This window comes from Lissotriton vulgaris, chromosome 5, assembly GCF_964263255.1.
Source record: "Lissotriton vulgaris chromosome 5, aLisVul1.2, whole genome shotgun sequence".
Classification (NCBI taxonomy): domain Eukaryota; kingdom Metazoa; phylum Chordata; class Amphibia; order Caudata; family Salamandridae; genus Lissotriton; species Lissotriton vulgaris.
Window position 1 is genome coordinate 426,624,387 of NC_141693.1, and position 16,468 is coordinate 426,640,854.

At 46.5% G+C, this 16,468-nt stretch overlaps 1 protein-coding gene across 1 annotated transcript in view; it reads right to left on the minus strand.

The window, feature by feature from the left end:
- KAT6B (lysine acetyltransferase 6B) overlaps positions 1 to 16,468 on the minus strand; it is a 96,356-nt gene that overhangs the window by 34,384 nt on the left and 45,504 nt on the right. Inside the window, exons 4-6 of the mRNA XM_086921817.1 lie at positions 11,212 to 11,443; positions 7,171 to 7,384; positions 5,692 to 6,054 (exon numbers count right to left, since the gene is read on the minus strand). Of these exons, the coding sequence (XP_086777943.1) occupies positions 5,692 to 6,054; positions 7,171 to 7,384; positions 11,212 to 11,443 (809 nt within the window). The remainder of the gene's footprint in view (positions 1 to 5,691; positions 6,055 to 7,170; positions 7,385 to 11,211; positions 11,444 to 16,468) is intronic.

Consider the following 16,468-nt stretch of genomic DNA (forward strand, 5'->3'; position numbering starts at 1 on the left):
AACAATGCCTGTTTCAGCCACAATGTAACAGTCGCTTGGTCCGCCCATGCCTCCTTAGCTTGTCGATGCATTTCCTGCTATATGGGCTGCAACAAGGGGTGACAGGACTCCAAGAGGACATTATTTCCTAGCAACAATTTGCACTGCGACTGAAATAAAATAGCTGCTGTTTGCCCATCAATTTAGAAACTGTCTATGGAGGGAATGCTATCACTGCTCCACCGGCCCGCTACCTCTGCCACTACCCCCACACACATACAAGTTGTGCTGAGGTAAGCTCCTAGGAAATTTAGAGCAGTGTTGTGCGATAGATGGGATGTGTGCATTTAGAGTGAGCCTCAATGAACGAAAGAGCCAGAAGGATGTGTTGAGTCTTCTGTTTCTTTCAGTTTAAAACCTTTTCCTAACCATTCATCCAAGTGCAGAAACACCTGCCCATCTGACTCAAAAATGGAGTTCTCTGAACTGGCAATACTGTCAGGCTACAGATAATCTCAAATACTGCCTTTGAATGATGTGAAAAATGGGGACATGAAAGTCAGTGTCATTAAGGTCAAAGAACATCAGGAATCCCCCACCTTGGAGCAGTGCGAGCACCTCTTGAAATTTGATGTTCTGGACTGAGTCCTCAGGAACTAGTTGGGAACCCAGAGGTCCAGAAGGGGTCACCAGCCTACTTTACTAATAGAGTGGAGTGAAAACTCTGGTTGTGTAGATTCTTTGGTACGCTCTCAATAGCACCTTAGAGTAAGAGGTAGAGTATGTTTTTTAGCTGGTCTGGGTGATGTTCTCTGGCTGTTAGGTGGCAGGGCAGTGTTTGTCCAAACTCCAGTATATGGCCTGAACAGACATTTTGAAGTGCCCAACGGTCTGTAGTCCGGTTATTCCATTCTGAGGCAAAATTTTAAATTGCCACCTCCTCTTTCGATGGAGGTTAGAGGTGACAGTGAAGGAAGTCGGATTCTCTTATTTGTTTCTTAACCTCAGGAGCCTAATGAAAGTTGTCACTTCAGCAAAGACTTCTTCCAGGCCAGTCTCTGGTTTGGTTTCTGGAATACCCTTGGCCGCTGTAGGATTGGCAGCACGGACTGTGCTGGACTCGGTTCCAAGAGGAACCGCACCTGAAGTTCTATAATCTTCTGGAGCCATTGAATCCAGAAAACTTTCAAAACTGTAGCACTCCAAAAGAACAGGCCGAAGGAGTGTCCATTTTTATGTCTCGAAAAATCTCATCCACATATTTGAACAGTGCTTGGTTGTCAAAAGGCATATTAAGGACTTTTCCTTGTACTTCAAGGTTAAAAGTAAGTACATTGGAACCATCCTGGTTTCCAAAAGACCGCTCTACCTGCTGTCTGGCAAACGTCCACATTAGAGATATCCATTGCTACATCGATCACAACAGAGGATATGTTAGCTACCTGCTACATGATGGCCTCCGCTGATTCTGTCACTTTTGGTGGGAGTTTCAGGTATGGGATGAGGACACTGGACATGTATCTTATATAAAGCCCTAGAAAGCCCAGAGCATTTGCAGTTTTAAGAGACATTGCTGCCATAGAACTCATTCTTTTTGACCAGAGGCTCAATATGCCTTCCATCTCGATCAAGTGTAGGTAGAATTATGAGTGAGTGACAGGATTGCGTCTTCTGCATTGTACAGATCAGTGATGTCTGAACCCAGGCTTGCATAAACCGTGAGACAGGATGGGTCAAAGTCGGGAGCACGTTTTTTCAAAAGATGCAGCATTGCAGCCAGTACTGTGGCTGATGTTTATCAGATTAAGTCCTTCCTGCCATGTGTGATACAAAATCAGGTTAGACTTTATGGGTCTCCATAAAATCACAGTAAACATTGTTACTACATCATTGTCACAGGAAGGCCATATTTCTTCAAAGCTCTTCCGAGCATAGCAACATAACTGGAAATATTGTCCAGTGAGGAATCTAAGAGACATAGGGATGTTTGAGACTATCTGGAATGATTAAACTGCCTTGGTCATTGTGATCCTGAATGTTGCTGTCATCATAAGCATCAGAGTACATGTCTTCATTTTCTGGTCCAACATCTGCGTTCCAAAATCCATCTTCACTCTGGTCTGTACTTTGGTTGTCCATATCCTCTGGAGCTTGTGGAACAAGCACCAGCTGAAGGGGAAGTGGAGAATGGCTGAGCGGCGGAGAAGGCTGCCAATAAATTGCAAGCAGGTTGTTAGTTTTATGTAAATACTCTCCAATTGCTGAAATGGCTTAAAGAAAATTAGATACATTTGAGCCAAATGCGGTTAATAAGGACCACAGAGGTCTGATGTAGACATTTTAACAGCTAAGCTTATCTCTATTGCGAAACCCCGAGTTTTCATAGAGGTTTTCATAACGATGTTGTGGTTCATTCTGATCATAACCCAGGCCATACTGAACTTTCAACTGTCGGGCTGTACGCAATCTGAAAATACTCCTCATCCAAAACAATCTCATGAATATCATCTTGGTCATCTGTTTCCAAAATATGCATTTGGGGTAGGGCGGACATTCAGATTCTTTTATAGGGCAGGGTTGTTGCATGAATATCAATGTTACTTTCAGTGATGGCAGAATAGAAACATCCCCAAAAAACCTCCCACCATGAACGGCGAGAAGACACTTAACGTGATAAGGAACAGTGGCAAAAAGATAACCTTCAATAATGAAGAGGTGCCTATTAATGAGAAGATGACCATCGACTAAGAGCTGATTGAAGACAAGAGCCGAGGAGCAGATTACTTGGCCTTCACTGTTTACGTTGCTGATGGCTCTAGCTTATGCAGAAAAGGAGATGGAACATTCATCACTGCAATTTCTCCCGCCATTTTTTCAGGCGTAGATTGGCCAGAAGCTGGACCAAGAAAGATAAGTTGCTCTCGGACACACAAATAGATTTGAGAGGAACCCCTTTAGTGAGAATTTCAGGCACCTTCAGGTGCTTTCTATCCTCTGCTTTTTTTGTGAAAGACCCCGGAGGGCCATTTTTCTCACAGAATCTTTCCCTGAGAAGGGGGATGGTGGAGAGGTACCTCCTGCACTCAAGAAGAGATCAAGCTAGGTGCCAGCCTCGAAAGGTTTTTAGGCATTTCAAATTTTCAGATTCACAGGTTGATGTTTGTTAAGTCAGTAAAATGCACCTGAGTGCAGAGCATCAGTTGAGCATTTTTTTTTAATTAAAACACAGAATGACAGGCATGAACGTTTTTTTACTATTTCTAAGGAGAAGGTTACGTTCTCACTAAAATGTACCCGGGCCAAATACAAAAAAACACTGAAACAGCTAAAAAGTTATGAGGCTGAAGATGAGCTTTGGGGACATACGGGGAGGTTAAAAGGCAAAATCCTGAATTTTCTGTGGTACATGCAATAGAGCTCTGCCCAGGGACACCCTCACACTTACGTGCAGTAGGATGTGTGAGCTATGGTGCCTCTAGGTGGAAGTGGTGGTACAGTCACCAATTGGCTTAAATGTGGGTGCTTTTCAATGAGGTGTATGTGCTACTAAACACCATTCTTAGGCCCATGTCCATTTTCACAATGCTGATTGGCATTTTAAACTGAGGATTATCGGCCTGGCGACAGGGATTAATGCCAGTAAGTTAATTTATGAACGATCCAATGCGAGAGAAGGTGATACTTTAAAAGCTTGTGTGTGCTCATGCCTAAATTAAATAATTAGTAGTTACTGTAATGCTATTTCTCTCTCAAATGTACCCCTACAGACATAAGACACTCAAGGCAAGCAATCAATCTCCCACCCATCCACCCACCCACAGCTATCACGTCTATTCTTGTTGCCATTCACAGGTCATTATAAAGAACAGGTCTCAGTTAACAGACAGTGTCCTTTGGTGTGCTTGCCACCTTTTTAGCCAAAAGATGGCAACTGCAGCAAACTTGGGTGTAGATGGGGCTGGCTTATGCAAATAATACAACAGTAGATGGACACCTGTCTGAGAAGCCTTGGATTCTGCATGATGGCTAGCGTCATAACCTCTGCCATAAGACTCTAAAGAAGCTGGGCAAAATCGGCCTGGGACTGGACATTCATAAAACCCCCAGGCTGAAGCTGCTCTTATTTCATAGTGCCATAGTCCATGTCAGAAAACCTTTATACAGAAACTGGTTTACTAGACTTAAAAACCTAGAACATTAGCATGGTATTTCCACCTTTGGGCACTGTCAGAGCCACAGTTCATGTTCGTTTTTAGTTCACGAGACTCATGTGAAACTTGGGCAAGAAAATGCACTCTTCATGGCCTGCAACTCCAGATATGTTAGGGAACATGACTTGCCTAGCAGAGCCGCTCAAGCAGGCCGGACCATTTTTAGTTGGGCCACGATATGTCTGGTCCGTGTCTATAATAGCACATTGAGCGTACAATAATGGAGATAAATGCTAACAAAGAAATTTTTGTGATTGTAGTATAAAATACATATTTTCCTTGCCCTTACTGAGTGACTAAGTGACAGGTAAATGGGCAGAAGGGAACTCTTGCTGTGCCTTGGGCACTAGAGATGCACCTCACTTATGAGGCCCAATAAGGATTAAACAGTAAGGGGCTGTTGTGTTTCCTTTCAGATGGGTATGTCCTAAAAGTACAGGCTGGTCTACGATATTGGGTGGAGTCAAGAATTATTTCCATCTGGTTGACCCCTTCGTGGCATTGGTCCAGAGTTAAAAAATATAATTAAAAAAAAAGAACCTGAAGTATAAAGGTGTGCTATTTCTACACAGCATTTAATGATGACCGATTAGCCTAGTTTAGGAGATAAAGGAAATAAGACCCAATTAGCATCCTTTATCTGATTGAAAGGGGACCAATCCCCTCTACCCTCTGTTTTCATGAACTAGCCCACAACAATCAGTCTCTAGAGTGACAACAGAAAAGCCAATAAGCACATCAGTTGTTCGTGGCAACCACTGACAAACATTGGCTTTATAGTGTGTCTAACAGCCTAAGCACACAAACCGAAATTGATACGAAGTAAAGCATGTGGTTGCAGTAGGAAGCTAAAATGGAGGGTAGAGTGCGCCCTGTGGTCTTTATCTGTGACTTTTGCATACTAAACTTTTATGTGCGAGGCTTTTGTTTCGTCGTGGAACTAGAAGGGTATACTGTTTTGATAAGCAGGGCTATGGTCACAAAATCTGAGGACTAATGACGCTCAGTTGGATCTAGACTGCAGGAATAGGACTTGCATATGACTGCGTGTGGGACACACAAGAACATCTCAAAATAAAAAATATGGTCAATCCCTATAACAGAGGCAACATAATCGGCCCCCTGAAGGCGATGGCAAGGGCGCAAATTATTTAATGAGAGTGCAGCTTTTTACACTGTATTTTAACATAACTGGGAAGCATGCATTTCCCCAAGGAGGGAAGTTCAGTGTGGTCAGTCATTTCCCTTTAACATTGGTTGCAATCTACAGGGCGGGCACCAGAGGTCAGCATGTCATCAAACGACAAACTAAGTACCGGGGAGGGGGGTCTAAAGCCCGGTAAAGAGTGCTCGAGTACATCTCCTAAGCAACAAGAACCAACGTTGGGCATACACTAAAGAAATTAAAAAAAGCAGATATCAGAAATTCGTGTGTATAAAGAGAGGGAAAGGAAAGGGCAGCGGATACAGAGACCGCAGCCCTGCATACAACATACTATACCTTTCGCTTCACAGCGAGGGACTGCGGTTTCGTCAGCCGGGAGGCGTTGCTCTGAAGGCTGTCTGCGGTGGCAGCTGCCGTCTCGTCATCGTCTTCGTCGTCTTCGCCGCCCTCGTCCTCCGCCGCGGCCTCCTCCCCTTCTTCCTCGTCGTCCTCTTCCTGCTCCTCTTCGCTGCTCTCCTTGGACTGCTCTGCGGGCGGCTCCCGCTCTCCTCCCGCGCCACCGCTCTCTGGAGAAGGCAGACATTTGCTCACAGAGATCACTTGGGCGGGGGACTGGCGGGCTTTCGTTAGGTAGGAGGCCTGTTTTTCTGGCTCCTCTTCCTTTTCCGAGCCGCTCGTCTGTTCAGTAAGTTGCTCGGCCTGGAGGATAAAAGAAGCCGGTCAGGGGGGATGTTTGAGGACAGGCAGTTTCCAGGCATTATATCTTCATTAACAAGCAGATTAAATGAGAGACACGGAAGCTCAAACTCCTGGTCAACCTTTGGGTTAATCAGCCGGAGCAGATTGCATTTCATGGGATATTTAGCCCCATTAACAAAGCAACAAATTGATTTCAATTCCTTGTACTAACATGACATAGCCTCCAACACGGCAAAGATGAAGCAAGTTCATGCACTCAAAAAATCGATGATCACTGCAATTATGGGGCGATCCTATTACACAAGACTCCTGCAGGAGCGCATTGTAACACCCAACCACTTAAAGATGGGGTGCTTCGAAGAATGGCATTGCCAGCTTTGCCAATGGCATTGGGAATACAGCATGGAACACGTATGGGCCTCTTGTAATGACACATGTTTTTGACCAACACGCTTAAAATGCCTATCTCCACATTTTTACCCACAGCAAACAAAAAGATGTCGAGAGTAAAAAACAACGCAGATGGTATGGCAATTATCAGTCAAAAAACATGGCTGATCGGGTTACACAGTTGCTCGTGACGACAATGCAGGTCCAGATGTTCTAGTAAAACTAATGGGGCACCACTTCGGAATGAGAAAAGGAGCCCCTGAGTCTTCCAGACAAGTTCAAAACAGCCTTCTATTATTTCCAAAGCACAGTACCGTTAGACTGGCAAACAGAAACAACTGTAAATGACAACGCTTAAAGGCAACATACAGTTCTAAGTGTTAAATAAAACACAAATAAGTAATGGCCTGGAATAATTAAGAACTGTATATATGACTTGGGGCTGACCTCGGATATCGATTTCGGCGTTTAAAAGCATTGCCTAGAATTAGAGATGTATAATCTTACACTAGACTGCACAAAGGAATGATGGTAAAGTGGCACTACGGCTAAGCACTTAAGACTACTATGGGAACTTAACCTAAAGACTACCTTGTTTTACAATGTGCCGTGTGTTTGGCAAGTGCCTCAGTGAGCTCCAAAGAATATGTAAGTGGGTGTTCAGTGCAGTATGAGGCCTGGGAAATGGGTAATGAGCTCTAAAAGTATTTTCTTCCCTTTCTTTACCTCTTTCTCAGTTTCTCGGTCCTCCTCATCCTCGTCGTCCTCCCCATCCTCTTCCTCATCGTCATCTTCGTCTTCCTCTTCTGAGACCGCACCATTGGAGACTACAATGGGGGTCCACCTCAAGCACTCTGGGTCCACCTCATTCCTTCGAGGCCTGGCCTTTAGCTTCTCTATGTGGCTATTTATCAATTTCTCCCGCCTGATGATTACAAACCTGTAAGCAAGGAATAAAACGTCATGGTGGACTGAAATTGGGAAGCACTATCTAGGGAAAATGCACAATATAGTCAGTGTAATGTCATGCCTTGAAAACCAGGGGCTCTAAGAGGAAGAGTTAATACTTTGTCAAAATGAATGTATTACTGTAAAGCCTCTACATTGTCGGAAGGCATTCAACAATTTTTTTTGTTTTACATGTTGAACACAAACCAAGGTAAATAACAGCTCTTAAACAAGTTCAACATTTTGTAGACACTTGGACACCTTCTAGGACCTTTTTCACACCAATATAAAAGCACACAGTAAAAATAAAGTAGGTTATTGAGCCAAACACAAGCAGCAAAAAAATGGCTGAGCAGTAACGTTAAAACCATTTTATTCGACGTGTAGCCATACATTCTCTTTTTCCAGCACTATCTTCTTGGTTAATGCTGCTGTTACTACTTCAAGTCCGTCACTGGTCTTACTGGGTTCTGCAACGGATTCTCTATCACCACCCCAACTTCAAGGTCATTTGTCCCACAGGCTTGAAAACCGTTATATAAATCTGCTTTTTTTTGCGCTTTCTATATAACTGTTGCTGTTTAATCGCCTGGTAAATAATATTGAGTAGAGTCCTATTTTACAATATTCGTTGTCTCAGTCCCAAAAGTTGACTGACAGACTAGCACAGCCAGTAGCTAAACATGGGACCTTCAGGTCACTTCTCATAAACGAGAGCTCACTTTCAATAGTATTTGCCCCGCTTTCTGTATTAGTCTGAAAACAAGCAGTTTAGCCTGCTTCAAAGCACTATAGTTTTTGCAGGTAGAATTGTTGGGCACAGTCTATGAACGTCCCTGGCATGTCCCCAACTTATATAAGTGCAACTCCTTGTTGCTCATTGATGGCTTTTTTGAAAGACACCTTGCACCACTGTGGCAAGTAGGCTTTCGCACTTTCCAATCGTTGAGACAAGGCATCCAAAATTGGGCAACACTTGGTTTTCACCAACTGTTCATAAACAATTAAAAATAAAACTGCACAAAGTTAAAAGTCTCTCGATGCCCCCACCAATTCTCACGCTCTTTGTGCTGCCTTAACAGATGCTTTGTAAACTTTAAAGCACTTGAGGGGATATGTTCTGGGAAGCATACACAAGTGATCAACGAAAAGAGCTGATTAACCCCTTCGCTGCTGCGGCTATTCCACCGCAGCGCTAAGGGGGTAGGGCAGCCGCGCGGCGGTCACGTGCTTGTGACGGTACCGCTTCGTCACGGCTCGCGGGTGAGCTGTGCTTGTGACGGAACGGTTCCGTCACGAACGCGCCCGCTCAATGAAACGCGCCGCGAAGGCGCGCCGGGCGGGCCGTGGCGGAACCGTTCCGTCACAAGCACAGCTCACCCGAGGCTTGCGACGGAACGGTTCCGTCACAAGCATGCAAGGGGTTAAAAGGGGCGCCCTAACTTAAAAAAACGTACCAATAACATTACTACAAGACACATTACGACAAACATCAGTCTGCAATAATGCAATAGACAAATCGAAGATAGCAAGGGGCCTCAATATACAAAGAAAGAGCAACTAGATACCTGTTAAACCATTTTAATGTGGGGTCAGCAATTCCTAGGGGGGGCGAGTGTTTCCACTGATTGGTGGCAGGCAGTATCAAAAGTCACCACCATATTCACAACAGTAAGACTGGAGGAGAAATGCTTCTAGTGGGCTTAGGTTAAATGTTGGCCACCAGAACAAGGCCAGTCACAACGGAGTGGAGCTGCAGTGTGTACGATTAGAAAAACAAAGATTAACAAGCATTTGCAATACAATAGGTCTACTTTACTTAAAGTTTGAGCTATATTAGCGCTGCTAATAATGTGATGCCAATATCTCAAACTTTCAGTAATGCAAGAACTATTGCTTTGTAAATGTGTTTTTTTAAACTTTATTTTACAAGCAATAAGCGCAGGTGCAGCGATTGCTTAAAAAAAATTGTATTCCAAATGCTTGTTATTACCAATTGTCCATTAACTAACCATCCGCCTTGTTCCTCCAACAAAATCTTAGCTACGTGAGCGGAGATCTCCACCACTAAAAAGATGATCTCCGTACATAGACAGGAGAGGAGCTAGGACTTCTAAGCTGGTGTCACAAGACAGGATCAGAGCAGTATGTAGGGAAGAGTATGTTTCTTTTACTGATTTTTTGTTAACAGACCAAAGTAGATGGAAAAACACTTCAGTGTAACACGCAGGCCCCTGTTTACTAAAGGAAGTAAAACATACTACACTTAGACAGACCACGAAGAAAGAATTTTGCTGCACCTTAAATAGACTGGAATCTGGCGAAAGTTTCCTGGCGTGTAGGACATACGAGACCCTCATAACTCATTACATTCTGGAGAGGAAAAATATCAGTTAATTAACGATGAAGAAAAATAGTAAGTGGGGTCAGTACTTCTACTCCGCGCTCCCTAAAGGAAGACAGTTCTCGAGTTTCACAGCTGCACATGTGCATGAGCAGCTCCCCTTGGACAGATTTTTACTTGGGATGCTGGAGCCTGCAGTCCTATTTTATGAGGCCTTAAGGAAGGTGGCGCCTCTGTATTCCAATTGGCCAGCGATTACTACATTAAGCGCTGTGCGACGTACTGTCAGTCATGTGTGTAGGTACTACGCAATCCACGGGGCACGCCTAAACATGTAGGAGAAAGTGACAGTGGACTCAAGAATTTGCTCCATACAGAAAACGAAAGGACAAAAATGTCACCCTGCCCATCGTTTCAGCTACGGTCTAGATCCCGTTATAGTAATGATCCTTTTATGTGTCTGCCTAAAGCGCAGTAAAGTTCAGAGTACGTTTGACTTTTAGGTCACATAGCCTTGTATATGCATTAAAGTAATGAAATAAACTAGCAAAACAGCAGTGGTGGGGGGCCCGTGACCAGTGTTGTGGGAGTGGCGAGGGGGAGGCACGCACTGTATGAGTGCCACATGCATGCACTTAAGGAAAGTAATTTAAAAGTATCAAGCGCGACGGCCTGCCCTGAAGCAGAATAGCACAAGCAGGAGTGCCGTGCTGTTCAAAACTAAAGAAAGGCGCTTAAAGAGAAAACAAGTAATGTAAAAATACTACTAACTATAAAGAGCTACGGCCGGCTGTGAAGTGGGGAGGGGAGAAGAGGAGGAGGGAGCATCTTTCAAAGATAAAGCGCAGTGTGCGTGATCGGGCGTTGCGCGGGCAGGAAAACACAGCGGGTTAGGGAGAGCCCGTCGTGCCTGCAACAGCAGGTAGAAGAAATCCATTTAAGAAAAAATAGTGCCCAAAAACTGTGAATGAAACATACTGAATAACCAGACATCTAACAGAGGCAGTCCTTCTAGGAGATTACAATAGGAGCAAATGCGGTAATAAGGAGCAACTACTAAACAAATGAACCAATGAAAAGACACCATTACCAACAGACAGTCAAAGGAGCCAATAAAACACATGGGCGGGCTATGGGCAGAGCTTAATGCTTATGCTCTGAACACAACAGGTCTCGAAGAGACAACGCAAGCGCTGCCTAAGCGAGACCTAAAGAGCGGAGACCCAACTAGCAACAGAAAATCAACTGAATGACAGAGTTTCATTGAAAGTTATATAGGAGTTCAATGGCATGCTTATCCCAAACAAGTTAATTGGGCGCATGCAACCAACGAGAGTGCTTCATGGAGCTAGAAAGTAAGCATGCACTATGTATACCTTGGAAGAGGAACTTCGATTAGAATAAGAAGTCACAGGTACAATGTAGAAAAATAAATCCTTGAAAAAACAAACCGATGTATTAGAATTATGACTAACCGGTCCATTCGCTTGCTGATCATGGCTAGCTGCTGTAGGGTTGTAGCAATGTCGTGAGGACACATTCCTGTTGCTCGGCTTAGGCCTTTAATACTTAGTTGCTTTTCTCGGTGATAGGAAAGGTATTCCAACACAACACTTTTCCAATACGCCAAGTAAGAAAGGCGGCCCAGGTCAGAGAGAGGCTTCTCAGGTGATCCAGCCTGGCCCTCTCTTCGGGAAAGCAAATAGCCTGGTAAAGAAAGAAAAACATCTCAATGAACATACGGAATGAACAAAATAACAGGCACGCATGTATAATTTAATAAGAAATAGACACCTAGAAGAAGCAGTGCAATGCCAGCGTTAAAGAGATGATATTTTGGAAGAAGGATCATTAGTGCTGCTGCACTTTCATTAGCGGATTTACACTGGACTGGTATAAGCTAACGACATTCGGTCAAATCTACTTCTAATTAGGTCCATTTAAGCCCATGAAAAGAAGACTACGTGCATTTTTATTGCAGAATGTTTAGAGCACTAGCTTGCCAAGATGGCGCCCAAATTGTGCACCTTGACACAAGAGTAGGTATAATACAGATAGCTTAAGGGGCAGGAGAGAATAAGGTAGCGCATATCGTAAGACAAGGGGGCAGTATGCAGCAAAGGTATTACACTTAGGAGGTGGGTATTTAATGACCTGGAGGAAATGAAATTGAACAAATGCAGCATACCCAAAGCCAGTCTTGTATGAAAGCTACAGGGCTGACAATCACTAATAACATGCAGCAACTAAACTGCTCAGCAGGTGATAGTTAACAAGCCTCATTGCATTTGAAATGTGAACACTCATGAAATAAAGGAAAACTAAGTGCGCCCGGTAGTAGGTGTAAAAGTTAACCTGTGATGCACTTCTGGGTACTCTCTCAGTCCAATGGATAGAAAATACAGGAATTGATGTACTGTGTTAGTGCGCTGCTCTAAGTAGGAGTGTGTGTGTGTGTGTGTTACTTTTGGTAATTTTCTTTCTAGTGGATAAGTCATATCTACAGATTCCTCACTTTTTCACTATTCAAGACACATGAACCTGGTTTGGAAACTTTTCCCATAGCTCTTCCACGCAGTAGGGGGCACTGGCTACACACCAATGCCAAAAACAATGAAGTCACTGGAGCCCTAGGCTCTCCCCCCGCCACCCCCCCAAATCAGGAACAATGATATCAGTTTCCCCATCTATTTTTTCTGCGCTAACGTGCCAGAAGAACGGGGACTACATCAATTGTTTAGAGCTGCAGTGCAACCATTTTTAACTTCATTAACATAACTCTTCCAAGACTGGGAATAGGACAGAATCTGTAAGGAATCTGCAGGTATGAAGAGTATCCACCAGAAGGATGATTACCAAAGTAACTGTCTTCTGATGGATACTAGCTCACCTTTTAAAAGGTTTACAAGGAGCACACCACCTCGAGGAGGGACCTGAATAGATGGTCAGACAAGTAAGTCCTGGAGGACAAGATGGGCAAAATGGCAGTCTTGATGTACTACAGAGTCTAAGCGGTAGTGCTTAGCAAATGCTAAAAGATGCACATGCTGCTGCTCTTCAGATAACAGCGGCTGGAGCTTCCCTTGCTAATACGGTGGTAGGAGGCTTAGCGATGGTGTAATAGGCCGGCCCTTATGCCCTCCGGTGGTTCTTTATGTGCTATGACATAACACATCATAATACATAAGATGATCTACTTTATAAGTATTCTCTTTTGGACAGCCTTTCCCATCCTCCTGTGTTTTGTATCTCAAGAAGAATTGGTCATCAAAAAGAAACCCTCGGTGCGCTCAATATAAAAACGTACTGCCCTTTTTGGATCCAGCCTGTGTAGCGCCTCCTCCTCGGTGGGTGTGTAGGTAAAGTACGAGTTACTTACCTTCGGTAACTATGTATCTGGTAGAGACGATTCTAGCCGCAGATTCCTGAACTTAGAATTATCCCTAGGAAAACTCCTTGCCACAGCAACCCTGCGCGCCGGGGGGACGGAATCACGCGACTCCGCCCAGGCGTCATCAGCGTACGCGACACCCGGCGCAGCTAGGTTCGTTTTCTCCACAGAACTTTTCTGCACCACAAAGCGGAGCCAGCAGAAAAACTGTTATACATGGGAACAGTGTGCGAAACAGCAAAAAAATGGAAAAGAAAAAGAAACGGTGACGAAGAACACCATAAGGAGCAGTGCCAACACTGCAATACCCAAAAGCAGGGAAAGAAGAAACAGCACAGCCTTGAGCAGCCACCCTGCCAGTTATGAAAACAGCACCCCTTGAAGACCAGTAACATATGCAAAATGTCATGACAACATGTAGCAGGACTACAACTCCAACCAAGACCCATGAAGGGGAGCCGGTTCCAAGACAACCCCCCCCCCCCCCCCACCCAGGGAGCCAGGGCAGGGCACGGCCAAATTACCCAACCCCAGAGGGTAGCAGAAGGGCCAGGACCTTCAAAAACGAGGAAGGGAAACGTGGGACAAAGGAAGGCCAGACGCAATCCAGGAGCAAGCAGAACAGAGGAGCACAGGAGTACCAAATAGATCCAACCTCTACAGTGCCAGGAAGAGAAGGGAACAAAAAGCAAGACGTCTTGTCAAAAGAGCGAAAGAATGCACACTCAAAGCCATTCACCAGGAGGCGAGTGCAGAAGGGCAAGCAAAGGGGTCCTCGCAGAAGGGGGAGGAAGGGCGGGCCAAGAAGGAATCTGTGACTAGAACCGTCTCTACCAGATACATCGCTACCGAAGGTAAGTAACTCGTACATCTGATAGACTACTAGCCGCAGATTCATTAACGTAGAAAAGATACCCTAGCCATACCCACTGGGAAGGAGGGTCTGCGGAAGGACCCCACCAGCCTGGACCTAACAGAGGCTCACAGGCGACTAGCCCCATGGACAGGGAGAAGAGCCCCCTCCCCAGGCAAGGGGAACCCCACAAGCAGACCAGCCCGACCCCAAGAGGGATGTGGGAAAAATAAATGTTAGAAGAAGCCTGTTCCCCCTCCACAGAGGAATCAAGGACAAGTTCAGGGAGGCCGAAGCACCCCACGCCTCTACAAGGCAACAAACCTTCCATCCAATGCCAGGACGAGGAAGAAGAAAGCCTAGAGGGCCCAAGGAAACTAGGGAAAAGAAGGAGCTCACCATAGACTGAAGGCAACAGACCAGACAGAGAGGAGCCAGCAGTAACAAGCAGCTGAAAGAACAGCCCGAACCCCAGGAAGACCGGGCAGGCTCCACCTGACAAAGGGAGAAACACAGAACCATCCCAGCAAGGACAAGAGCATGAAGGCGAGGAAATGCCCAGACCCACTACTACGAGGGGTCCGCGCTCACAACCTAAAGAAGCATCAGCAACATACATAACGCCATGGAGAGCAGAGGCCTGAAGGAGACAAGAACTCCCTAGCAGAGCGCAAGCTATATAAATCGCTACCAATACCCCACATAGGGTAAGTTCAGTCCCAAGACATGGGAACCCTCTTTGGAATTAACTTCCGCAACAGAGGAAAAAACGTAAGCCACGGGGAAAAAAATCTTGTGGAAGGCTTACCAAGCAGCCTAAGAGAAAAACCGAAGGCCTAATCTCAGGGCCAAGTCTGTACAGACAACTCCAGCAAAAACACACGGCCTACAAAGGGGCTGTCCAGCAGCCAACAACGCCACAGTCCCAGCAAGGAGGACTCGAATGGCCATAAAACACTCCACAGCAAGGGCATCCGGCCCAAAAGAAGGTCCAGAACCAGGTCAACTCAGCAGTCACTGAGGTGTGGAAGGAGGAGGATGTGGATAAGGCGGAGGAGGAGGCCGGAGCCCTGCCAATAACCTTTGGATGGCGGAGTCAGCCGGGGCATGGAATAACAGGGTGCCATTGAATGGAAGATCCATCAGCCGCTCCCGAACATTTTCAGGGAGCACGCCGTCCCGAAGCCAAGCATGGCGACGGAGGGCGACTGAGGAAGCCATGGCCTGGCCCAGCACCTCTGAGATGTTCAGAGCGGAGTGGAGAGTAAACGCCGCTAGCTCCCAGTCATCCAACTCATGATGCCGTAAATCCACCTTAACAGTCTCCTGTGAAGCTGCGGATTCCCAAGGACTCAGCCGAGTCCCATAAACAAGAGGCCCTAGCCAACACACATGGTTAAGGGCAGCGCTGGTCGAGGCTAACATGTTGCGCTCCCAAGAGTCCAGCCATCGGGCCTCCCGGGACGGTGGAGTTAACAGTGGCGGCAGGGAGGGAAAAGCAGTCCGCAAAAGTGGACTTGAGGCAAAGGGGTGGAGGGAAAGACACTCCGGGTCACGCGGCGCCGGAAGGTGCCGGTGCAGGTGGTGTTGAGGCACCGTATCCCATGAGGCCTTCAAGCTCCCATCAGGGAAGAAAGGAGGGAACCCTCAAAGGGAAGCAATAGCTCCCTCCCACAAGAGCCCTGGTGGAGAACCTCCAAGAGATCTCTGCCGGGAAATGAGCAACGGGGTCACCCATGCGCAGAATACCCACAGCCATGGACACTGCATGAGCGAAGGCCTGTCTCCGGGGAGGATGACACCAGTAGGCACCCAACCTCAGGAGAAGAGGGAGTGTCGGAAGACGAATCCGCGACTCGTAGCCTGTCTGGCGCCGTAGAGTCCACCGCCTGAGGCAGGACGGCATCACCATCCGGCGCCGAAATAGACGCCCGACAGGGCTCCTCCAAATCACAGCGCCGGGGACTGGCGCGGGCCGGAGCCGAAGTGGCCAAGGGACGCGCTGACTCGACCTCCAAAGAGCTAACCGTCTGCTTGGAGGAACGAGGGGTAACAAGGGAGTGGCACGAAGCCCTCCGCCAGCCTCAGCCCAGAATGTGACGGAGGTGGCCCGCCTAGCCATGCGGCTACGCCATGGCAGATTCAACCTCAGACTCGCCCTCCGAGGCAGCCGCCTGCGCGGAGGAACGAGAGGGGCCTGGAGGAGGACGAAGGGTCCCCGTCCAGCCTCAACCCAGAGCAGGACGAGGAGGGTCCACTGACCCCTGTGGCGTCGCCCTGTCCAGCAGGTGCCGTCCGTTCAGCCGTGGACAAGGCCGCCGCCTGTACAGAGGAGCGAGCAGGGCTCGGGGACACCATAGGGGATCCCTCTTACCAGCGTCCATGTGTGCCCAGAAGGATGTATGAAGCCAGCAGACCTAGCAGGAGTAAAACCACGAGGACTGGAATCAGACTTTCTTCATCAACCATACCCTGAATATCTCGAACA